This window comes from Sorex araneus, chromosome 2 (genome assembly GCF_027595985.1).
Source record: "Sorex araneus isolate mSorAra2 chromosome 2, mSorAra2.pri, whole genome shotgun sequence".
In the NCBI taxonomy this organism is placed as follows: Eukaryota; Metazoa; Chordata; class Mammalia; order Eulipotyphla; family Soricidae; genus Sorex; species Sorex araneus.
In genome coordinates, this window is record NC_073303.1 from 176,702,430 (window position 1) to 176,729,093 (window position 26,664).

The 26,664-nt window shown below is 36.6% G+C and overlaps 1 protein-coding gene across 3 annotated transcripts in view; it reads left to right on the forward strand.

Annotated features, from left to right (window-relative positions):
- Positions 1-26,664, forward strand: part of ROBO1 (roundabout guidance receptor 1) — a 1,139,823-nt gene that overhangs the window by 1,009,469 nt on the left and 103,690 nt on the right. For all 3 annotated transcript variants that reach the window (XM_055125437.1, XM_055125438.1, XM_055125439.1), the window contains 3 exons: positions 5,761-5,881; positions 6,867-7,005; positions 9,468-9,595. In XM_055125437.1, the coding sequence (XP_054981412.1) occupies positions 5,761-5,881; positions 6,867-7,005; positions 9,468-9,595 (388 nt within the window). The remainder of the gene's footprint in view (positions 1-5,760; positions 5,882-6,866; positions 7,006-9,467; positions 9,596-26,664) is intronic.

The following is a 26,664-nucleotide window of genomic DNA, read 5'->3' on the forward strand; positions in this document are numbered from 1 at the left end:
AAAAAAACCTTACACAACAAAGAATAAAAAGCTTACCTAGAGTTATATGCATATTAAGAGGCAGTTAGTGTCCAGAGCTCGTGTTTAGAATATATAATTTTTAGATCAAGTTGAAGGATTATATGGGATTTGGAAATCCGGTGTGTGACTTTTTCTGGTGAAGGGCTTCCAAGTGGTGCTCAGGGGGTCCAGAGACCATCCCTCACGACATTGGGCCTACTGGACCAATGGTTCCATGCTAGGGTCTGAGGACACGATGCCCTGTGCCCCCATGGACCACCAGGGCCACAGAATTCTGCACTGGGGGCCTTCAGAGTTATACCTAGAAGTTCAATGTCTTAAGATATTTTTGTAGATTTTGAATTGGGTGTTGACCTAGATAGTGTTGGCAAAGAATATTTTCAGTGGAAAACATAGCTGCAATTTGTTATTTCTTTTTGTATGGGGTATAGTCCCAGCTAGGCTCGGGGAATATTACAGCAAAGCAAGTGCCTTAACCCTTTTGCCATTTTTCTGGCCCCATAATGCTGCAACTTAGTTGACCTGATTTAGCTATTGATGATCAATGTCTTCGCTATCAGCATTAGAAGAATGCATTTTTGTCACTAAACAATGTTTTGTATGTTTAACATATTTCTTTGCCAACCTTGTTGTTTCCTCTTTTGTTTTTCATTGAGGTAGATATGATAGTACAGGAATCGTTGTGATGAATGCTTCTTTTGGCTATGTTGCATATTTGTTTTTTTTAAAAGGTCACAATAACCTGATTCATAAAAGCAACTTGGCCTTCAGGAACATTTGTCAGTGTAGGCAAGGCTATTAGCATTTGTTTACATTCAAAAGTAGAAAATATTTGGGAAATTCCTGTTGCTTTTATTCTTACAACAGATGCGATTTAACAGAGACATCTGTAATATAAATTTTTATGAAACAGGAAGATTTTCTATTTGTATGTAGAACCAAAATGAGGTACACTACAAAACATTAATGTCTCCAAGTAGATTAAGTTACCAAAGAATGTTTTCTAAGAGTGAGCCAATTAGAATAAATAATGGGGACTGTAGTAGTAGTTATAAACTACATATACTTGAGGACTTTGTAGTTTCCTTTGAACTCGGTGCACCTCACTTACGGTTTCCTCCCACTCGTATCACCGCGGGAATCCCGCAGGCCTGAGAATCTTCTGGCTATCCTCCCATAACACTCTAACTGAAATTCCCCCACATTCTCCATCCATATGGATAATTTTAAAATGTAATAGCTGTGGGATGTGATATATAATGTTAATTGGAGCCCCACATGTGCATAAGCAAATTGATTTAGAACTCTGCATTCCCACATCTGTAAGATTTGTCAAAGCACATTAGTGCTGGGTTATTATAAAGTTGCAAAGAGAAGTCTCCACTACTAAAAATTACTCGTATGTTATCATTCTTTGCCTCTCATTGTTCTGCAGATCCAGGTATTTTAAAAATGAATCTTTCTAGGGGGATGGCAGGGAATTTGAGCAGCACCCAGTAGTGCTCAGGGAGTGATTACTACTGTCTCTTCTTCTTCTTTTTTTTTTTTTTTTTTTTTGCTTTTTGGGTCACACTGGGTGATGCCCAGGGGTTTCTCTTGGCTTTGCACTCAGGAATCACTACTGGCGGTGCTTGTGAGACTATATGGGATGCTGGGAATCAATCCTGGGTCTGACGCATGCAAGGCAAACGCCCTGCCCACCGTGCTATCGCTCTAGCCCCTAATGTCTCTTCTTAGGAATCACCCCCTTGCCACTCCTCACAGGACCTTATGCAGTGTGTGAGATCAAACTGTGATCATCCATATGCAAGGCAGTGCATTAATTCCTGTGCTATCTCTTTGGTCTCTTCTGGCCCCTAAAATTATTCTTGAAGTTACATTTTATATTATATAATTCATTGAATTAGATATTAGATGAAAATTAATATTAAAGTATTTTTAATTCCCTTCTATTTTGCTATTTCATTTATTACCACACAGTTCTCTTAGAAATTAACTGGATATCTCAATAAAAACATTCAAAGTTAGATTTGAAGGCAAAAGGGAAAGAAGCCCAATGTCTTCTTTTTATCATTCAATTTTTAATCCCGTATTAAGACACTATGATTTACACCATCATTCATAGTTAAAGTTTAGACAAAATGTGTCCCAGCCTCAGTGCCACTAACATTGCCAACTTCTCTTCACCAGTGCCCCAGGCTCCTTCCCACACCTCAACCTGCCCCCTTGAAAGACATAGTTTTAATTTTGATGCCTATCGTTTGGACCTTCTGCTTTCAATGTTGTTGATTCTATAGTTTGAATACGTATCTGTACCATGCCAATACATCACCAATGTATCCCCATGTCTTGATTCCTGGCCCCCATTTACTTATCTTCTCCTCTTCCTTGCTACTACCTTGATTTATTTCCCTTAGTCCTTCATCCTGTATTCTGAAGTAAGGGTGAAACATCTTTTAAAGTTAAAGACCCAATAATGAATGCCTAGAGACACCTTCCTTATTACAAATACAAATTGGGGAGTGGGGATGCAGTGTAGCCCTCAGTGGTAGAATCCTTGCCAGACATGTATGAAGGACGGGGTCCCATTCCGAGCACAAAGGAGTAGGGGAAAGAATCACTTTACATGGTGGTATTTTTTTTAATATTTAAAAAAAATGTTTTAGTTGAGTGTTTCAATATAAGCATCTAACAAAAGACCACAGTGGAACTTCTCTTTTTAAAAATCTTTATGTCTTGCTACCCTAGTTATGGCCCTTAAGCACTCATGTTTCTTAAGGTTAAGTTTACTAAACAGGGATTTTGACAAAAGGGCTGTGCGCCATGAATGTCTTGCTATGTGTATACCTGACCTAGCGAACAAAACATACCTTACCTAAAATCTTAGCCCTGTTCCAACTTGCTTTGTGTTATTGGGCAAGTTGCTCTCCCTCCAGAGCTACTTAAGAGACATTGCCACACATACGAAGGCTCTGAAGAGGAATTAGATATGCTTCCCTCCCCAGAGTTCAGACAGGGAGAGGAGTGACATTTAAAAACATAATTATAATGTATCGTGATGGTGGATCCAGCAGAGATATGTGGAAGGAGAGATTATACTTTCCTGAACCGCTGGTCTCATAAGTGAAATATTTAGTTACTATCATCCATCACGATTCTGCAGTAAGACTGAAAAACAAAAAATTAAAAAGATAAATTGGCACGCTCCTGATTGTAATAAAAGCTACGTTGGGCAGGAGAGATGACACCAAGGACCCTGCTTGCCTTGTGTGCAGCTGACCTGGCTTCTCTCTTCAGCACTTTTTGTGAAGCTCTGAGTAGAGCCAGGAATGCTTCCTGCACACAGCGTCAGGACTCGACCTTAGACACAGCCATATGTTGCCCAAAACAAAAACAAACACACCAGACAAACCAAGGTAGTGTGTTTTTCAGTTTTTATTTCAACACTCCTTTCTCAGTATAATATGAATTCATCTTTATAGTATGTTGATAATGTACCTGGAATCCTACAAGAGAGTTCAGTGACTGAGCCTATTAGTATTGATTTTATCTTCCGTCAAAGACAGAAGGAACATTGACCTGACATTGATTAATAGAACAATTCTGCCATGTATACCTGTGTAGGCAAGCTCCAACTGAAATACCCTATTTTAGTTGCTCTCTTGGTAAAATTTAGCAAGGTAGGAGAGGGCATATTCCCACTATTTTGGGGGGTTGTTTTGTTTACTTTAGGGCTATACTTGGTGGTGTTCAGGGCTTACTTGTACTGCTGTGCTTAGGGACTGAGAGATAGTATAGTAGGTGAGACCATACATTCGGCCTCCTCAGAACCTGAGTTCCAACTCCAGCACCATTGATGCAAACACCTCCAGGAGTTATCCCTGAACAAAGAGCCAGAAATCATCCCTGGATGTACCTATGTAGTCCAAAAACACAACAGTCCTTCTTCCAAAAGAGAATCTACCTTAGTAATAGTATGTATGTGTCTTCCCATCCATCCATCCATCCATCCATCCATCCATCCATCCATCCACCCATCCATCCACCCATCCATCATCCATCTGTTTATCTATCTCAACCTTCTGCCATCCATCACCCCCTCAGTCTTCTCTATTCCAGTCTTTACATCTCTCCCCCCTCAATAAAGAACCGAAATTAAATGCTCACAAGGTATTTACAATCAGCTGCTAAATAATCTTACTATTTTTGTATAGCATTTATTTCTCCTTTGTATAATCCTGCTAGAAAACTTAGGAAAGTATAAAATGAAAACAATGAAACTTTTAAATATATTTTGTTCACTCTATGGATGTATTATTATAAGTATGGAGGAAAGAACATTGAACGGTTAAGGAAAAATGTCCTTGGATGTTTAGAATGAAATCTTCAGAATACAATCATTTTTAAAAACAATCTTATAAAAAGATCAATATTTAAGCTTACAGAGAGTGACACTATCCTGTTAAAATGTTTTGTTTTGTTATAGAAAGGTTTGGTCACCATGTGCAGCTTGGGTGTCCAGGTTGAAATTAAAGTGATGTTGTAATTTTATAGCATTATGGCCCTATCTTTATAAATACGAATTATAATAATTGCTCAGTGTGTGAAAGGAAAACAAAACCGGCCTTTCTTCCTTCATTTCTTCATTTCTTATTTTTTCTTTCCTTTCTTCCTTCCTGCCTTCCTGCCTCCCTGCCTTTCTGCCCTCTTGCCTCCCTTCCTTTCTTTTCCCCTTCCTCCTTTTCTTCCTTTCTTCTTTGTGAAATTGAAAACTCTCTGTGTAATTGATAACACTGGTCAAAACCTTCATGAATATACAGTGTGGAAGTTATCCTTGGAAATCGTTTTGAATATTGAAAGCTTTGTATATATTAATGAGTAACTTAATTCAACCCCCCTACCAAAAACATATTAAATGAAGTAAAGATAGATAACGTTCCACATTGCAATCTGAATTGAAATGGTTAGTTTCAGCCTACTTACTGTACTGGAAGTTTGTTTACATTTATAAAAAATTCTTCTTCAACTAATTACATGTTAAGAGTTTACCAGAATGGCTTTCCAGATGATTTACTGGGATCTGTTCAGTCTCTGCTTCCTAAATCACACCATACACACACATATACATGCACGCACACACACACACACACACACAGCACAACACCTATGTTTTTTAGGCACTGTCAGATTCTGCAATCTTTTGGTGATTAAGATACATTATTTTAAAGCAACTGTGGCAAGTTAGAGACCATTTCATCTCACATTTTGTAATACTAGAGTATACTTCTTATAATCACTTCTAATTGAGAGGTATATATATGTACATATACATACATATATACATATACACATAAATACATATATGTAATATATGTACATATGTACATATATTATATTCATAGAAATCTTTGCTTTTTCCCTAGCTAACTAATTTCTTCTTGCAATATTTGGCTTTTCACTTAACTAAATAATATGAAAGTACTTTTTAGAAACATTGATTTCTTATTTTACATGGTATTTTTATAAGATGCCTAGGTAAATAATAATGGTCTGCTTCTTTTGTATTGTGCCTTTAAAATAAAATTTGTTCTACAGACATAGAAAATATTGTACATATTTGGTATATATTCTTTGTGTGCTTAGTAAATAAACTTATTTGTGAGTGTCTTTATCAGATCAACATAGTTGAGGCAATTTTTATAGTATCCTTGTGCAACATTTTTTTTTTCATTTCTTAAGATACGAGGAGGAAAGCTCATGATCACTTACACCCGTAAAAGTGATGCTGGCAAATATGTTTGTGTTGGAACCAATATGGTTGGGGAACGTGAGAGTGAAGTAGCAGAACTAACTGTTCTAGGTAAGTGTGATTTGTTTCTAATCTGCTTACCCCAAAGCATATTTCTTCATATTTCTTTGTATCTTTATTCAAAACATGATTTTTTTCTTTTAAGTAACAAATTCTGGTAGGTCAGGAAGAAGAAAAGGCATCAGTAAAGCAGCCTGAGATAAAATAAATAATCAAAGATATGATAGGTGAACCAGAAACAATACTAATGCTAAATTTAGGAGAGTTTTTGTTTTGTTTTCATTTGCTTTGCTTTTTGGGTCACACCTAGTGATGTACAGAGATTACTCCTGGCTCTGCACTCAGGATCACCCCTGGCGGTGCTCAGGGGACCATATGGGATGCTGGGAATTGAACCTGGGTCGGCCTCGTGCAAGGCAAACGCCCTGCCCGCTGTGCTATTGCTCCAGCCCCCTAGGAGAGTTTTGAAAGTTGGGAACTGAGTGGAAAAAAAAATGTGTGGGCCACATCAGGCTGTACTCAGGACCTATTTCTCAGTTGTGACCCCTAACGGTGCTTGGAAGAACATTTGGTGTTGGGGAGTAAACGAGAATTGGCCTCGTACAAGGCTTTACCCCCTGTACTCCAGAATTCACTGTATCACTGTCATCCCATTGCTCATTGATTTGCTTGAACGGGTGCCAGTAACTCCAGAATTATTTTTATTTTATTATTTATTTTCCAAATAATAAGAAAATATTTTAGTGTTTTTGCTTTTTCGTTAACTTTTTATTGGCCAAGTTCCATGATTTACAATGCCGTCACTGATGGTTTTCCATGCACATAATCCCAACACTATACCCATCACCAGCGTACACCCTCCCTCCACCAAGGACCAACACCCCTTCCTTTTTCCACTGCCGCCCACCAACTCAGCTGTGTAGATTAATTCTCCCATTGTGTTGCCTTTGGCCCTTTGCTGTCTCTCTTGAAGTCCCACGAAGAAGAGATCATCCTGATTGAATCTTTCTTCTGAGATGGTGCTTTCTCATTATAGAGAGACCCTCATTTGTGAAAAGACCTAGTAACTTGGCTGTGACTGTGGATGACATCGCAGAATTTAAATGTGAGGCCCGAGGTGACCCCGTGCCTACAGTACGATGGAGAAAAGACGATGGAGAACTACCCAAATCCAGGTACACAATTCAGAATTCATTACGGAGTTCGCTTGCTCTGAATTTCTGTGCTTCTTGTCACACCGCCATGCTCCCATGTGTCATTAGAATAGTAAGAACTGTCCGCCTTAGGCCCCTTGGTCAGAGGCCAGACACAACTCTAGAAGTGTTAGAGTCAGAAGGCGCCATGCTTTCAGAGAGCTTCAGATAAGAATAAGGAATCAGAACCTTGTAAAGGTGCCCAGGAGCCCCTTGTAAAAATGTGCTGTTTCTCAAGTGGTTTTTCTCCTTTTCAGCCAGATCACAGTTTGTATGAGGTGGGGAAGGAAGAATGGCATAGCATCAAAAACAACTTAACCAATTACAAAGCAGCTTTCTTTTCCTTATCTGAAACAGCTCCAGCGAGTGGTCAATGGTCAGCTTTTCTTGATGTCTGTCAAGTCCCTAAATTGGGTTGGAGCAGAGATAACTTGCAGCCTTAGGGAATGAGGCTATAAAATAAATCCATCTATTAAAAAAAAAAGAAAGCCTGCCTTATTTTGTGTATCCATAATTTTGCAAGCATGTATCAAGACTCTGCCAGTTCGAGGTTTCAGAACAGTGGATTAAGCATAGCTTTCTTCTCTTAAAATGATCACAAAAAGGGGAAATGCATACATATATCTGAAATAATCTATCAGACTCTTTATAGATAAAGGAAACTTGTGAAGACAAAATCAAAAGTATTTTTAATGGGAAGTGATATCTGTGCATGCCTTAAATATATATTCATATAGGCATATGTATCGGTATTGAATATACTGAATATATTTAATATTGATCATATTATAAATATAAAATATATGTGGTACTTAAGTACATTTACAGTCATTTGTAATACATGAGTGTGGATATATATATGTGTGTGTTTGTGTGTGTGTGTGTATATCTAATGACAAGAAAAATGAGAACTGTTTGAGGAAAAGTATCATCACATAGTTTGAACTTCGAAAAGTTTAATATGACTATTGCTATGGTGTATCTTAAAAAATATGTGTTTTGTGTTTGGAGATACTTGCACAAAGATGTCAGTGTCCTGTATACATGTAGAATTTTGAATCATGTTGCATGTACGCTGATGAGGCAAAAGAAATATAAATTGGACTGCTTTTTAGGGAGAATATTTTAAATTGAGAAAATAATGTTTTCAAACTGTGGGTCTTATATTACTGGGGAAAAATCTAATGGCAGCATTGGACAACCTTAGCGTTCTCCATATAAGTGATGTGAATTATAAGAATTGAGAAAGAAGTTAGAGGTAGGGCCCTCGTGGAGAGAAGTTTCTAGACTAAATTGCTGAATTTCATCTCAGATAAAAATAAAATAAGTGTTTGATGCTTTGTTAGATACTGACAACTAGCAATGATGATAGAATATATTAGAAAGAGTTGACTTTTGGGGCTGGAGAGAGCACAGTGGGTAGGGACCTTGCCTTGCATGCAGCCTACCTGGGTTCAATCCCCGGCATCCCACATGGTTCACCAAGTGCCACAAGGAGTGGATTTCTGAGTGTAAAGCTAGGAATATCTCCTGAGCATCACTGATTGTGACCCAAAAACAAGGAACCCAAAAGACAAGAGTTGGTTTATATTATAGGGTAAATAAAAGAAACTTTTATTCAAAGTATCAACTATTATTTCCCTGTTGGTTTGTGTTATAGGGTATTAAAATTAACTTTTATCCAAAATATCAAATATCATTATCAATTCAGAATAAAATGCCTATTGACTAGTCATTTGCTTTTATGAGTTAGAATTTCATAAGTTATAATAAGGGTCAAAATATGTGTGCAGTTGATCCAGATTAAACTAGAGTAGTAAAACAACTTAATAATATATTTTAGACTAAAGTGAAGATTAAAGTCAAAGCTGAATGAATGTCAGGTCTCAGGTGAGGGAAGATGAGGGAAGCCAAGTGGACTCTTGAATGAGGTTGTCTGAGTTCAAATATCAACTCTGTCATTAAATCAGTTGAGATGAACCTTAAGTCACCTTATCTTCTTATGCCTCAATTTTATTTTCTGCCAAATGAAGATGAGTGGGATACTGGACATAATAGTAGAAAGAATAATAAATTATAAAAGCTGTAAGAACGCTTTTAAATCTTTTGTGTAATAAGTTACCAATGATCACTCTAACTTTTCATCGGAGTATAATAGCCTGGGAATATAACTACCAATTTGGCCAAAACTCTGTGTTGTTTATTATGCAGACCCACATCGATATATAATTGTCACATCAATTGATAGACCCCATCATTGTAAAGATAGACTTTCCTGTCCGTGTGCTAATGGAACGTTAATGGAACGCTACCTTTTACCTTTCTGTTTAAATCTTCTGAACTCAATGTTGCACGGATTTGATGCCTTGATGCATCATATTGGTAATGATGGGAATCTGTCCTATCAAAAGTCATTTAACTGTGCTTTCATGTTATGTCACTAGGTATGAAATTAGAGATGATCATACCTTGAAAATTCGGAAGGTGATGGCTGGTGACATGGGGTCATACACTTGCGTTGCAGAAAATATGGTTGGAAAAGCTGAAGCATCAGCTACTCTCACCGTCCAAGGTAAGGTTTAGAGAAGTTCTGTTGTGGCCATTTTATGATATAAAGTTAGAGGTGATATATAAAATGGTAGTATTCATTGGAATAAGTATATTAAATGAGGACTTTAGAAAGTGCTATAAATGTTTTGTTTCACACATTTTAGAGCTATTATTCTGCTTATAGGTATCGATAATTATTAGTTATTAGAGAAAGAATTAGCATAATAAAATAATGGAGCTTTCTTTCTTGGTCAAATACTAGAGAAGAAGGTGCTTTAATCTCTTGGTCAGAAACACAGACCTTTTAATTTTGCAATTAAATTATAGTAATTTCCATGAAAACTGTGTCTTTGAATGGATGCAAATCTACTATTCCTTCAGATCACGTTACTAAGATTCTGTACATTTCAGAACTCTGAATGAGAATATTCTTTCCCCCTCTAAAAATGTAAAGTCTAATTAAAGAGAGTAGAAGCTTTGCCATCTATTTCTATAACATCTGTGCACATAATATCTGATACAACACACAGTCAATTTTTGAGAATGAATGGTTTTTGTACTTTGCTAATTTGAATGGAAATCATTTAACATTATATTAACCAAAATGGTTCCATATTCTATGAATGTGCGTTGTTGAATGTTGAATGTCAATCATGTCTTAAACTCATATGTAGAGCAAGTCCTGTCACCTCCTTTGCATCCAAAAGCCAGGTGCTTTATATTCTTATAATCTCTTTCTTTTTCCCCAATCATACTTTCTGTCTCATCATTTTTTTTCACTTTTTTCCTTTTTAGGGATAAATTGTTTATTGTGGAATTTGAGAGACAATGACCTTGTTGAACAGAATACCCTGTTTAGACAAGTATATATCATAAACAAGGGCGTTGGCTTTAAGCCGCTTAGCTTTTCTCTGGGTCTCATATTAGCAACACTTGGTACTGTCATCTTTTCTGAACACTGTCTCCTTGAAGGTTATTATGAAGAAAAAGGTGGCCTTTGAGAGATTGCGTCTACTGTGGGCTTTCTACAAAAGAGCCCTGTGGGCTTTTTATTGTAGGAAAAAGAATAAAGAATATTTTATTCCTGTCTCTGAAGCCATTATGTCCCACTTTAGGGTTTTTAGATCAACCTCATAAAAACAAAAGAGGGGAAAGAAAAAAAGATCAAGAACAAACATGGGATTTCTAAGGCCTAGTCTGCTTCTCTTTAATCTTAGTTACACCTGAATTCCACATTAGGCTTTACATTTAGAAAAGCATAAATTTAAGAGATGTCAGATTGTAGTTCAGAAGCCCTCTAGAGGGATAGAACGTTGCTCAGGATGAATACAAGGCATGATAAGGTGTGTCTGTCTCCAGGCCATTGTGACATGGAGATTGCCAGTCACATTAGTCAGAGATGTGTTTCACTGTATGGTTTAAAGTCTTTTAACCTGGCAATCTGGTGCTTTGATAATTAGCCATTTGACTGTGTCTACCTTCACACTGAAATCAAAATAGAATTTCTTCCTGCTATTATAAATTCAGTTCCAGAGATAATTCAGCCTTAGGTTTTCCTTATGGAATTCTTGCTTTTTAAGCCTGGATTCCATATATGTATATATACATACAAACATGTATATATTTATATATATATGTATATATTATATATGCACACATTTATATATGATATATACATATAATATATATATGTATATATCATATACATATATATATTATATGTATATATCATATATAAGTGATAAAGTATAAGTATAAGTGATAAAATCTAGGAACTATTTGAGGAATTCAGAATTTATTTCATTTTAACAGCATTGGCCTTTCAGTTATTTGTGAAATATCTGTATATTTTTGTGAATTGATTATTTTATTCAAATGTTAAAGTATGCTTAATAACATAATTATTAAAATGAATGTCTTTAACATGCTAGAATAGTATATACAATATGTCAAAGACAGAAAGCAATTACAATCAGAAATTCAGTGATGTCGTCATTTTTCATTTTAGTATTTTGCTTGTGGTTCATTTTTAAAACTTAATAATGGACTCAGTGTGAGTTATAAATAATCATCTTCAGTCTTCAATGATTATTTGAGAATGAAGGGTGGGCAAGAAAACTGAGTATTCCTGGTAGAAGCTATGGTGTGTGGGGACCCTTAGATACACGTTTCCATTTGATTTCTCCTCCCCGGAGAGATGTAACTAATTAAAAAGAGCACTGATTTGAAACTCACTTCTTTTTTCTTTTAAGTCACAAATTTTGGTCTTTTGGATACGCCCTTTGTATATATTTATTTTTGCATTAGTTTCTTGACTCTAAATAACCTTTGGCTATTCCCCTTTATATTTTTTGCAGTACTTTACATGCTTCTGGGCCCCGAGTCTATACTTTATTTAATAAAAACTTGTTCGAATTTGAAATATTACTATGGACCCAAAACTTATGCATGAATAGCAGGAATATGACAAAGACATCCTAAGGGGAATATTCCAATAGATTCTGGTGGTTTTGATCCTAAGTGGCAGTGGCAGATTCTGTTGGAACAAAATTGAGTAAATTATCAACTATGATCAGTGCTTGGTGGTCTGCATATGAAAGGAAACAAAGTAAAACTGAGGGATAAACAGTTTTCTAAAGATCTTTGAAGGTGCTTGTGAAAAATAGAAATTTTCGAGCATATCCTTGAAAAATAACAGTCAGGAGATCCAATTTTGGTGGAACACTTCAATTTTATTTTTTTAAGAAAAAAAATTAAGCAAATAAATTCTAGAATCCTTAGAATGAAGGATTCTTGAATTGATAAAATAGAGCATTTTATTTATTTGTTTATTTAGTTTTGGAATTGCTAGGGCTAGAAGAGACATGTTAAAAAGAATTATATGAATAAGAGCATAGCCATTGGAGCAAGACAAAATTTAGCTGAGTCATTTTTCTATCATTAGTCAATAGAATGGCATAAAGAAGGTTATTTAAATTTCCTGAACCTAAGTTGTCTTGCGTATATAGTAATAATGATCTCACTTTTATATGGATTAGATTAAAGTAATCTATCCTATATCTCTGACTTTTAAATCTTTACCTTCCCTGCTCTCCCTTCCTTTCTTTCTTCTTCCCTCTTTCCTCCCTTCCTCCCTCCCTACGTCCTTCTGTCTCCTTCCTTCATTCCTTCCTTCGTTCCTTCCTTCCTTCCTTCCTTCCTTCCTTTCTTCCTCCCTCCCTTCCTTCCTCCTCCCTTTCTCCTTCCTTCTCCCTCCCTCCCTCCCTCCCTCCCTTCCTCCCTTCCTTCCTTCCTTCCTTCCTTCCTTCCTTCCTTCCTTCCTTCCTTCCTTCCTTCCTTCCTTCCTTCCTTCCTTCCTTCCTTCTTCCTTCCTTCCTTTCTTCCTCCCTTCCTTCCTCCACCCTTTCTCCTTCCTTCTCCCTCCCTCCTTCCTTCCTTCCTTCCTTCCTTCCTTCCTTCCTTCCTTCCTTCCTTCCTTCCTTCCTTCCTTCCTTCCTTCCTTCCTTTTTCCCTCCCCCTTTCTATTTCCCTCCCTCCTTTCCTCACTCCCTCCTTCTCTCCCACTATCCCTCTCTCCTTCCCTCCCTTCCTTAAGCAATATATTTTCAACAGAAGCATTTATTGGCTGTACTTGTAAATACTTTGTACCTTTTTAATGATCTCAAAGCTAGTGCTAGATTTATATTGAAGTTTTATGAAATAATTGCATAAATTAGTGAAAATTATGACCAATTAGAAAAAGAAAGGATTAATAAAATGAGATTCAGTGTTATTGCAATGCAAAAAGGCGTTTTTATTATGGAAAATTTCTCATCAGGTCTTACTTTCCTCAACTCTGATTCTTTTGCTTCCAAGAGTTACTACTTTCCAACTACTTAGAGCCTCAGCATCTCTGGGTAAAATAGGATACCTTTTTTTGTAATTTATTAAGACTGTATTTATTAAGATATGACTACCTCAAGAAAAATTGTTCTCCTTCATGACCATTTGGAAACTTCAGTTAACCACTCTAAGCTTTGAGCAAAATATGAGCTACCAAACACTGTTTGTAGAAAGCTACTGGACTTCTAAGCCTATACCACAGACATCTCAGATAAGATAGGTTGGATTATTTCTTGAACAGCTGAATGTCATAGCTATTCAAGCTTACCCATAACACATAAGATAATTGTTTTACTTGGTAGAAAGGAAAATTTGGCAATGTTAGATATCTTAAAGTTAAGTATATATATATATACTTTATATATATTAATATATATAAATTAAGTATATATATATATATATATGATACTGGCTCCAAAAATATCTGGACAATAAAGAAATCATTTAGATTTCTTTATATTACAGGGAAGTTCTGGTCTAGCATTGAAACCAATTGTGAGAGTGGTGCTCAAAGGCTGTGCAGTGACTTGAGTTATCAGAAAATTATTAAGGTTCATTTACATAACCAATAAAAACTAATGAAATCATGATACTCAAAATGATTGCAACAGGAAAGTGGTTTAGCATAACTCCCAGCAAACCAGAAAATTAGGTTACTTGGTGTTCTGCTCTCTTCTGTAATAATGACATTTTTGCTAGAGTTTTTGTTCATTTTGGTGCTACACGTGGCGAGAGTGCCAGGGTGCTGGAGGTTGAACCCAAGCCTCTTGCACACCAACCACGCACTCAGCCCATTGCACACTCTCTCCAGCTCCCGCCCCCTGTAATTTCAAAATATAAATATTGTGTTTATATTTAGTGCTTTCCTTCTCTCATTTCCCCCATACGTGTGACATCTGCATCTCAACGATTCTCTGTATGAATGTAAAACACAAAATTAACTATCTTGTTAAAAACATTGTCATCTCAGTTTTGAATTATTCCACTGTATTTGCACTCTGATGTCTCATTTTGACAAGTGTTAAAAGTGTTACTCTCTTTTGGTAGGAAGAAATTATCTTCTGAACTAGTGTTTCGAATTGTCTGTGGCTCCTTCTAAGTAAAAAAGGGCATCGTGTGGTATTTATATCCACTCGCATGTTGCAACATAACTATAATATATAAAAATCAAATGAGAACAAAATAGATTCAGGAGGTGCCCTGGCAGGTTTTCAAAGCAGAGCACCATGAAAAAATTTAAAATTTATCCTTTGTTAGGTGTTCTGATAATGATCCCAGATTTTTTTTTTTTTTTTGCTTTTTGGGTCACACCCGGCAATGCACAGGGGTTCCTCCTGGCTCGGCACTCAGGAACCACCCTTGGCGGTGCTCAGAGGACCATATGGGATGCTTGGGATTCGAATCTGGGTCGGCCGAGTGCAAGGCAAACACCCTACCTGCTGTGCTATTCCTCCAACCCCGATCCCAGATTTTTTGATATTATTTTGCTGTTTTAATTAAATCAGACTACATTAGATTTTGGTGCTGGAGTGATAGCACAGCGGGTAGGTTCAATTCCTCCATTCCTCTTGGAGAGCCCTGCAAGCTACCGAGAGTATTCCACCCACAGAGCAGAGCCTGTCAAGCTTCCCGTGGCGTATCCAATATGCCAAAAATAGTAGCAACAAGTCTCACAATGGAGACATTACTGGTGCCTGCTCCAGCAAATTTATGAACAACAGGACAACAGTGCTATAGTGCTACATTAGATTTTTACCAGATGAGCCTTCTGTTCTTCTGGAAATCAGATGATAGTCAATTAAGTTTAGCACTTTTATTTTCTTTTGAATCAACTCATGATTAATCTAAGGAGCAAGTATGTCATTTGTTTCCTTTTATTGAAGAGAGCCTTAAAAAAAAGAAAATGAAGGAAAAAAAATTGGAGATATTTAATCCCAAAATTTCAAAGAAAAACAAAAAATAAGAATTAGTCTCATCTGTCAGTTATTAATACCAATCCCTTTGCAATAAATAATTACTTCTTATGAAAACATTCATGTCGATAGCTTTCTACATAGTGCAGTTTCGGAGGACGCCTACCTCAAAGGTAAGTTAGAATAAGAGATCTTACAGAGATTAGTTTACACCCCGAATTGCACTTGTTTCCAAGTTTCCCCAACACCTCTAAGACTTCTAGTGATTCTGTGCTCCAGGGATACTCATTGCTTAAGCAAGGCAAACTAGAAGGTGCTATTAATCTTTCCACTCCCTTTGCAGCTCTCCAGATAAAGCCCCTCTTATTACTGTCACAGTTTCATTTCCAAAGTAAATTCGTGACTGCTCTCACCAGAGCGATCAGGTTCCCATGACTCTGTCAGTCACAGGAAACTGAACTGAAAATGGATTTTTCCATGCACCAGCCATTTCCCAATCAGTCACTTTCTATCTTCACTGACTCGAGCCATTAAGAACCCCTAATCCAGTTTTTTGTTTGTCTCTCTTACAATAGGGAGGAAAAGACATTTCATCTTCTCTTTCCCTTTAGGGCAGGGCCAGTCAGACACAGAGAGCTGGGCATTTAGATCCGAGTTCACACCCCACTGCACTCCGCAGGCCTCTCACTGGGACTACTTAGTCTTTGAAGCTCAAGAAGCAGTTCCTTTGCTGCCCTTTCAGCAACAGTTCTGTTCAAAGCAGAGGCAGATGCCAAACATCTCTAAACCCGGTGAAGCCGTGTTACCAGATGAATTGGATTGCTATAAAATCTCAGCCTTTTTTTTTTTCTTTTCCCTGTTCAGCACATTTGTCTATCTCTTCCCCCTGACATGAAGCAACACCAGTCTCTGGATTTTATTACATGTTATATTTTGAATGCCTATAAAATAGGGAGTCGTAAATGATAGTGCTAGTTCTTTAAATTTCTGTTGGCATGCAACCAGAATGTTCAGGTGAGTCGTGGAAAGGGTGTGCATCCTCTTCTGCTCTCGCTTGTTAATTCATCTGATGCTTCCCATTAGTATTTATATCTCCCATGCAAGGAAGGAGCCGAGTGCTTCCTCATTAGGATTAATTAGCCACTGACAGCTTCTGGAAGGCGCAGCCTTAAAGCCTGAGATTGACGTGAGACCAGGGAGACAGAGTGACATAAAGAAAGAATTGTGATCTTTTGCCTGACTTCCTTACTGCATTAATGGGATGCTTCCTAGAGCACCTCTCCTTTCTGCTAGCAACCCTCATCCTTCAAACAATGAGCTTAGCTGAAACATCTCAGGCATGGCAATTTGGGACTGACCCCCTTTTATGTCCCGATGAACTAGGTTGAACAGTTGTTAGAACTGTGTGAAGCAAGAAGCAACTGTCAGAGGTTGGTCTTGGCTTTTAAGTGTCTACTAGCCCAGAGAGTAGTATCAGTTCACAGGAGCTAATACTAATGCAGTGAAAAAAAGTACAGATTAGATATGCGACAAACCCTACAGACGGACACTGGCAAGATGGCTTGGGGCGGGGGGTATAGGGTGCAGAGTCCTGCATTACTCTCCCATTCCCCTCATGCCATTCCCCTCCTCCCCTCATCACAAAAATCCTACTTATTTGACCTTTTAAGTATTTTTCAGTTCTCACTTTCTCTCAAGACTTCTCTCTCCTGTAATTTATAGGTCATCACAGTTTCTCTGAAGTAAAACTGTTAACTTCTAACAACTTAACACTGTCTCTTTCTTGCTACACAGCATATGTTCTTTTCACACCAGGTTTATGTACCTGAAACACACATCTGATTATCTAGGCCCAGTTCATCAAATACTTCGAGTTTACCCATGTTTTCAGGATACCATTCAAAGCAGGTTGTGCTTTGCTGCCTGGTCTTCTGATCTCTTTGCTGCCCGTGTCAGTGTAGACCCACTACGTTATGTGTAGGTGATTTCATTCATGTTAATTTTGGATAATTTCATTCATGCCACCCTGTTGCTTACCTAGATGGCATTTGCATTGTCTTTTGTTTTGGGGTCTCTCAAACTGTGCTCATAGAGCCAAGGGCTATTCTCAGTGATGCACTAGTCAGGGCAGAGGAATTGGTTCTCTCAGACCCTTTCATGCCAGAGACTCCCCAGATCAATATTCCGGGACTTCTGAGACTACCCTGGTGAATTGGGCAGACCTGACACCCGTACTATCTTCTTCCCTCACCTACATGACTTTCTTCACATTGTTTCATGGATGAAAAGTTGCCCCATCTGCCATGTACCCCTTCTACTTGCAAATTATTCCTGCCGTTGTATTCACCTTTGGTATAAGCCCTCCCTGAAGCTTGGCTGACCAGTGCAGGCCAGTGCTGGCTGGGGAACTCCCATTTCTGTGCCCGTTTGTTATTGTGATCATCTTATGACTTTTCAGCATCTGCCCTGTTTGATTTTGAGTTCCTTGGAAACACTCTTCCTTGACTTTGTTTTCTTAGCTCTCTTGGTCTTGTTGCTTAGAGAGACATTCTTGATGCTGCTGTAACCTTTAATATGTGTCAATACCTGCTCTGTTAGTGATATATACCCTTTGTGAGATTCTGGGAAATGTTCCAAATTTCTTTGATTATTAAGTTTTTTTTCCATTTTTTAAAGATAAAGAGAAATCAAAAATGCAATAAAACATCAGTAAGCTGATTGGAAATCATATTAATCAATTATATTTTCATGAAAGTAGTTGTTATGACTTTTCTTATTACTTTCTTTCAAAACAACTAAAAATCTATCAGTCACTCAGTTATATTTATCCTGTCCATAGAGATATAAAATGTGGGGTAGCTAATTGATGCATAGTTCTGTAATTGTTTTAATCCTCCTGCAAAGATAGCTTTCGATAATCCCTTACTATTAATAGTTGTCTTTGTTTATTAGCCCTATTTGTCTTTGTTTATTGGTCCTAAAGTGTTTTTAAGATACTGTTTTAAGGAGACTTTTAAAATTTGTCATCGGTGACCATTCTGTAGAGTAGAATCATTAGTTTCTATTTTTCTTTACCACTTGATTTAAATAATGAACATGCAAGTTACTAAATTTCCAGCTTTGTTTTCTCATCAATAAAACAAGGTGAATATACACTCACTCATAGAATTGTTATGGAGATTGGATGAACTAATAAGCATAAAATACTTAGTATGTTGTGTGAAGCATTTAAATGTTCACCAAAAATAAAAGTTCTGAAGAGGATATTAATGGGAGGAACTTGGGGCAGTGATGGATCGTAATATCTGTCAGAAGCAGAACTTAATGTCGCTTTAGTGCTCTTAGCTATCATCACTAGCTATATAAAAAAGTTAAAGTCAGTCATTTTTCAAACTGCTTCACAAAGCTAACACAATAACACTTTCCAATAAACCTCTACAAGTATACTATAATTCTGGGTAAAGCTGCCATTTGTATTGTAGTTGAGTTATACAACAGTGGGTAAAGTAAATATGATATTAAAAAAATTAGTTAAAATACTTTGAGTTTGTGTGCAGGTGATACTCATTTGAAACTTAATAATTTTGTCTTTTGATCAATAGATCCGTTATAAATAGTTTCACATGAATACATCATTATTATCCCTCCTGGTTTATTCAGTGACACTAATTTTTCTTATAGAATGAATATTAATAAGCCTTAGAAGGCTCCTTTACAGGGACAATCTATATATTAAGGCAATTGAATTAACGTGAGGCAAAATAATTTTGGATAATTTTAAATTAACATGAGAAAAAATAAATTTGGATAGGGCATTCCTAGTTATCATATTCATAGAATGTAAAACTAGCTTTAGTAGACTAGCAAATGAATTAGAAGGCACAATCCATTAGTAGAAATGTTCATCGGTACTTTTGACCAACTTTAAAAGAGTAGATAAATAAATGACGTGCTAATTATACACAATATAATATGCTTTGTGTGCATATTGTGTGTGTTTAATAGGTGATGACCTAATGTTTTTAATGTGAAATTAAATTGTACATAAAGCAGCATAATTTACAGTAGATTTTACTGCCAATAGTAGAGGTGAAACTTTAATAAATATGCCTTAAGAACAAACTCTGGGTGAAAAGTCTATTCTCCAAATTTGTGGCTTCAACAAATAGGGTTCATTCTGCTTCGCTTTCTATCAGCATATGAAATCTCTGTGCAAGAGTCAGTTGACCTTTTGAAACTCCTATGCTATCTAAGCATAAAAGAAGTAATGGGAGGAAAAAAATGGGCCCTTGAGTTCTGGATTTTCTCTCTTTGATGTAGATTCATTTAAATCATTTGTTGGAACAGTTTTCTTCTAGCCCCGATTTCAGAAAAGCTGGCAGTATAATAGTACATTGTTTCTGGCCATTAATGTCGTTATTTGAGCCAAAGCCAAAGCTAATAGTGTCAAGGGGCCTTTTTTGCAGGTTCACATTAGGTTTACTACAATCTAAGATCCTAGTTAAGAACTGTTGAGTTCATCAACATTTTGATGAAACACATATTGAAGACTCCAAAGCTAGACTTGATAACTTGAAGTGCCACGATATGTGTGTGACAGATTCTGATAAGATTTAACCTACTAGTTCCTTTGGGGGTGCTTCTTTAGGGCATTTGGCAATAATACACAGAGGCTCAGTAAACTCAGCAGCACTGCTGATAAATGGCAATTCAGAGGTTGGAGAAAATATATATACATATTAATAGGTACATAATACTATGTACATGAAAAATGTTATGTGTGTGTCTGTGTCTGTGTGTGTTTATATGTATATGTTTACTGCCTCCTGGTATCGGTATTACTACTTTTTAGATGAACTGGTCAGCTAAAATGTCTCCCTTTGTAGGAATTTTTTGTGATTTATGTGTGTGTGTGTGTGTGTGTGTGTCTGTGTGTGTGTCACAGAGAGAGAGAGAGAATAGAGAGAAAAAAGGAGAGAAAGAGAGAGAGATTCATTGTTGGTTTTGTCTTAAAAATTGGCTTAACAAGTTCAACTGAAGATTTGAGGAACTGATAAAAAATATTTATGATGGTTAAAAAAAATACAAACAATGTGTGACTGGGGACTTTAAAGGAATCAGTATTGCCAGCTGAGCTATTTGTGAGCAGGTTAAAAGTAAATACCAAGAGGGCTAATGAAGTCCCACTCCAGAATTTAACACGAGAGTGATTCGTGAGAATGGGCCACTTTCCTAACTATTCTAATTCCTAGGTAGAAATAGATGCCTTGTGCCACTCCTGCTATTTTCTTATGGTATTTTATTTGATTGAAAATAAACAACATTTTTGCCTAAGAATATTTTTTACTCCCCCCCATTCAGAATGTCTTATGGTTTTAGAGATCTTAGAAATAGCCACTTAAACCTTAATGGTCTTAAAGATATGACATTATTTTATATTTCTTACATTTATTAACTTGTGAAGGTTTAGTATGGTTTTCAGTTATTTCAAATGAATTGATAGAAATCTTAAACATTAATCTACGGGAAAGGAATTCACCACATGATCTCCCTACAGAGAATTTAAAACATTTTCTTAATGTGTATGCCAAGCAGATATTTGAAGAAATAAGTAGAGCAGTCAGTTGTAAGAAATAATTGATACATCAGATGAATCAGTGACAAAAAATTGACATAGCACCATGCTAGCAAACAGCACATCATAGGCCTCTTCTTGTATTCTGAGTTTTACTGTGATTTTTTCATCTGCATAACAGTGGGTAAGGTTTTCCTGTCACCCAGTTATATAGATGTATAATTGAGTCATTATTTTTAGCAACCTACATTCTAAAATAGTGGCATCAATGTGGAAATATTTTTTAATGCAGTTTTGGAAATCTGTACAATCTGTGTTACATGGTCTCTAGGGATGAAACTTGTCGAAATATATTGTTTGTTTTTTGCGTTAGTCATTGATGGGTAGTTTGAACATTAGATTCATCACTAACAATAACACAGCACTGTAAGACTTGGAGTATTTTGTGATATTGCCTTCACTTAATACATAATAATACTAAATAAATTCAGATAGTTACATTTTATTTATCCAAAACAGAGCATAAAATGAGTGAGATAATTCCTTGATTAAAATATAACAATAAAAAAATTATCAGACTAACTGACATTAACAACAGCTTTTTGTTAACATTAACTGTGGATAAAATATTTGCAGAGGATTGAAAGTTAGATTTTTATACATCCTTATGTATTTTTATTATTTGTTAGTTGTTTTAATATTTTCTTGAACTACACAACATTAATAGACATACCAAACAAATCATTCTTATAGTTCATAAATCATCTGAACTTATTCTAAACATTAGGGTCATCATTAGAATATTTATACTGTATTCAGAAACCTATGTCATTTGAGGTTTATTTTGGTAACTAAAAATGTTCTTTTTTACTTTAGTATTTTTAATTGTATAAGTAGAAAGTTACTACTTTGTAATAAAACTGAAGTTAAAGAACAACTGATTAACATAGCACTTTAATATATTTTTATTTCTATTTTTTAATCTTTTTGATTTTTGGGTCACACCCAGCAATGCACAGGGGTTACTCCTGACTCTGCACTCAGAAATGACCCCCTGACAGTGCTCAGGGGACCATATGGGATGCTGGGAATCGAATCTGGGTTGGCCTCATGCAAGGCAAATGCCCTACCCACTGTGCTGTTGCTCCAGCCCCATAGCACTTTAATATGTTTTAAACTGCAGTTCTCAGGACTTAAAAATTAAAGTGCCAAGGTAAACACACCCATAGAGAGATCTGAAATAGAATGTACTGAATAAGTATTATATAAAATATACTGCAAAAAATGCTTTATAACAGACTTATCAGGTAGAAAAATCCATAAATAATTGTGTAGACTCCATCTTCATGACTGGAGCAAAAGCACAGAGGGTAGGGTGTTTGCCTTGCATGCGGTGGACCTGGGTTTGGTTCCTTTGTCCCTCTCGGAGAGCCTGGCAAGCTACCAAGAGTATCCCGCCCACATGGTAGAGCCTGGCAAGCTACCTGTGGCGTATTCGATATGCCAAAAAAAGTAACAATTCTCAGAATGGAAACGTTACTGGTGCCCGCTCAAGCAAATTGATGAACAACAGGATGGCAGTGCTACAGTGCTAAGTGCTACTTCATCTTCAAGGTGTTTATTGTGTCAGTTCTGTGCTACTATGAGTGACTTAAGAGCATTGTACAAGTAAACCTGTTAAGACCCTTTGAAAAGTCTTTCTTTTAGGGGCTGGAGCAATAGCGCAGCGGGTAGGGCGTTTTCCTTGCATGCGGCTGACTGGGTTTGATTCCCAGCACCCCATATGGTCCCCTGAGCACCGCCAGGAGTAACTCCTGAGTGCAGAGCCAGGAGTAAGCCGTGTGCATCTCCAGGTGTGACCCAAAAAGAAAAAAAAAAGTCTTTCAGATAATTAACTTGTGGACAGTAAAATAGCCATTTTGAACAATGGTCTTTCCAGATCATTGTATAGAGATGGCATTTGCTCTTGAATCTCAGGTTAGACTTTTTATCCCCACAAATGTGTATAATTGCCGGAGTCCAGCTCCGGCATGAAGACCACCGACTCAGAGATGATGTGTTGACCAGCAGCTATCGAGGCTGAAGGCCCCGTTTATTCTCAAGCAAGCAGTTTTATATTATTTGCATACCTTGGCCCAGGCACGTAGCCAAGTCAAAAGATGTTCTCATGGGTTAGACATATTTTGTGTTTGTCTCAAGATGTTCTCATTAAAAATACCAAGTCAAATTATTCCCAAGGTTACTTAGAGCACGAGGAGTATGTACGTGCAGGATGTGTCCTGCTTATCTTGCTGGTAGGTTTTACCTTCAAGGCCCCTCTTTCAAGAGGCCCTCTGCACAGGACTCTCCCAAGCCCCCAGTGCAGGTCATACAAAGTTCATTGTCCCACGCTGGTCTCTAGTCTCTAGTCTATGTGCTCCAAGCAATCCCATTACATATAATTACCGATGATAATTAATAATTTAAGAGGACTTGGGGCGGTGTTTTTGTTGTCGTTTGCTTGTGTTTTGAGGTGGGGTCATACACAGCTGTGCTTAGTGCTTACTCCAGGCTCTGTGCTCAGGGATCACTCCTGACAGGGCGCAGGGAACCATATGTGGTGCCAGGGATCAAACCTCCTTTGGCTACCTATAAAGCAGACACCATCCCTGTCTCGTTGGCCCTGTAGTTAAAAGTTTTTACCTCACTTAGGTTATACCTAAAGTTATTTTTTGTTTGTTTGTTTTGAGGCCACACCCAATGGGACTTAAACTAAAATATGTTGATGATATTAATCTAGTAAGATTTTATTTCAATCACTCTGGTAGTGTTTAGATTGGATTATAAAAAAAAGCAAGGCAGGATTTCTGATGAATGCTACTTGATAACTTGGGCCAGAGTGATCACACTGAAGATGGAAAGAGGTTAATGGGATGGAGAAAGTAGTTCGTGAAATCAGAGCCATGGAATTTGGCCATGAATTGTGTCACTCCAGGAAGGACAGGGAAAAAAATGTAGGTTTCCGATTTTCTCGAGGATTTAGTGAAATATTTCCATTGAAATAATTATATAATATCACCTAGAATACATTGTCGTAAGTTGTTGGAGAGTTGTGTTTGATTCTAATAGTCAAATAAATAAATCGCACCATTTAATAACTGCCTTTTGGGAAAGCGGGGACATTGTTGGAAAAGAAAAGAATTAACTGTTTCTAAATAGCTGTCTTAATGACAAGCGTAAGGACATTGTGGAAGATACTTGATGTACATTTGGGAGAAAAATACTACAGTTGTTAGCTTTAAATTGAATATATAATCTGTAGATTGATTTATCAGTCCTGGCACGATTAATAATTTAACCTAAGGGGTGCTTTGTTGTTGGGGATTAGATTAGGCATTGTAGGATGTTTATCAGCATCCATGCACTATTCAACTAAATGTAATACACTTCTTTAGTTGTAACACCCAGAATTGTCACCTGAACCATTGATCTACAGAATAATGTGAAATCCTTGAGTGGAGGGGAAAAGTTCATAGAATTTTATGTATCCATTAAAGGTATTCTAAAAAGGCCCCTGTTAATCACTCTATTTATGTCTGAAAAGTTGAAAGACATAATGACAGGCTTTTATGTTAAACTCAAATCTTTTCTCCCAAAAGAAATCATAGCAAGCATTAAAATATCCTGAGTTTTTAATTGTTAGATATATTATCAGTCATGAGTATTTGTGCATGTAATTTTCTGGCATAGCAGTGACTTAGGTTTGTCAGTTCAAATATAGGTTACGTACTACTTGAAAATTTGAGTTTCCCGCTGTTTTATTAAAAATGTATTTCTCTCCCTGAATCCCCCTCCCCAGGAAATCTTCAGTCACAACGCTTCAGTCCTTTCATACTTTGCATTGTTTTATTTATAAATCTAGTCTATCAGATTTTTTCATTGAGCCATGCTCATCCAAAAGGTGTGATATTTGAAAATAAAGAGAAAATAAACATATTCATATTGACTTAAGGATTCAGTATCAGAATTTCATAAGGATTTTAGCCATAACACATTCAAGAAAACAACTATTCTCTGGTAATTACTAATAAGACTGGTACTACAGTAGATAGATACATATGCTCGGTTGACTGAAAAGTAGAGTTATTGCATCATGCTAGATGCAAGAACTATGGCAATCTACTATAATGACATTTTTAAATAAGTGTTTGACCATGCTAATTGTGAAGGAGCTTGCTATTTTTCTGCAACTTTAAGGTTAAACTCAAATATACTTGCCATCACACTTTAAATGTTGAGATCTCAATGTGAATATACTAAAATAATCATCATATGCACTTATTATGCAAATATTTTAAATTTTTGTGTGTTTTTAAAACATATTGTGGCAGAGTCTATATTTGTATATAACATTAACCTGAAAGGAAAATACTGAGGTCGCAGGTATGTATCAGTCGTTCTGCTGTGCTTCTCAATTTCCATCCTCTTAAAAATCATATCATAGAAAGCACTTTAAAAGTCAACTATTCAATTTCTTTTACCAGACAGAGTTATAGCTAAACTGTTGTGGCCAAATGGAATTTCAATCCCATTTTTAAAGACCTCTAGAGACATCACAGTTGGCAACCAATTCATGGTTCAGTGACCTTTACTGTTAACTGTTTCTTTTCTATACATTCCCTGAGACATTCATGGTTATTTAGCCCCATTATCATCTTCTCTCTAGAAAAGTGCTTACCAAGAGTGGCTGGTTCCTATATTTATTTGATGTAACATGAAGACTTCTTAGATATCTGTTCAGATAACTTATTTTCGCAACTGAAAAATGGGAATGGTCCGGCTTCTTATCTAGTTTGCTTCAAATACTTCTTGGTAACTCATCTCTTGAATGTCTTGAATGTGATGGAAAGTGAAGAAACGGAAGTCTTTTCTATGACTATCCTTTTTTCCCATCTTTTCTTTTCCCTTTTTTCCCTTTCTTTCTTATTTCTTCCATTCCCCTTCCTTCTTTCTTCCAATTTTAATTTCCATCTTAGATTCTTCTTCATACACCTAAAGATTATTCTTTGAACAATATACATTCTTAAACTCTATGAGATCTCAAAGTAATCAATTGAGTGATCTTTGATGTCACCTTCAAAATATACAATCTGATTTTGTGCTTATATTTGTGTGTGTTGAGCTAAGATATTCTAAGTATTTTAGTTTTTAGGGTATTGATAAATTTTATAGTATTTTTGTGTTTATAAATACTTTTAAAACACGGCATCCTTTTTCTCATTTATACTTAAAAGAGAATTCTATAACTATGTAATTTATGTGTTTTAAATAAACATATATTTGACTTCACGTAATTCCCTTCCCCCAAAAAGCATACAATCTTTTTTTGAAAACAGCATGATTTTTATAAAATGACCTTATACAAAGTTTTCTAACCCTTTATCCTTTACGAAATTCCTTCAACATAAAAAAATTAGCTATTTCTGTTGCTATATTATAGTCTACTTAATGTTGCTAGTTGTCTATAGCACTCTCGCACTGTCGTCCAAGTTGTTCATTGATTTGCTCAAGCAGGCACCAGTAACGTCTCCATTGTGAGATTTGTTGTTACTGGTTTTGGCATATCCAATATGCCACGGGTAGCTTGCCAGGCTCTGCCGTTGTGGGCAGGATACTCTCGGTAGATTGCCGAGCTCTCCGAGAGGGACAGAGGAATTGAACCCAGGTCAGCCGCGTGCAAGG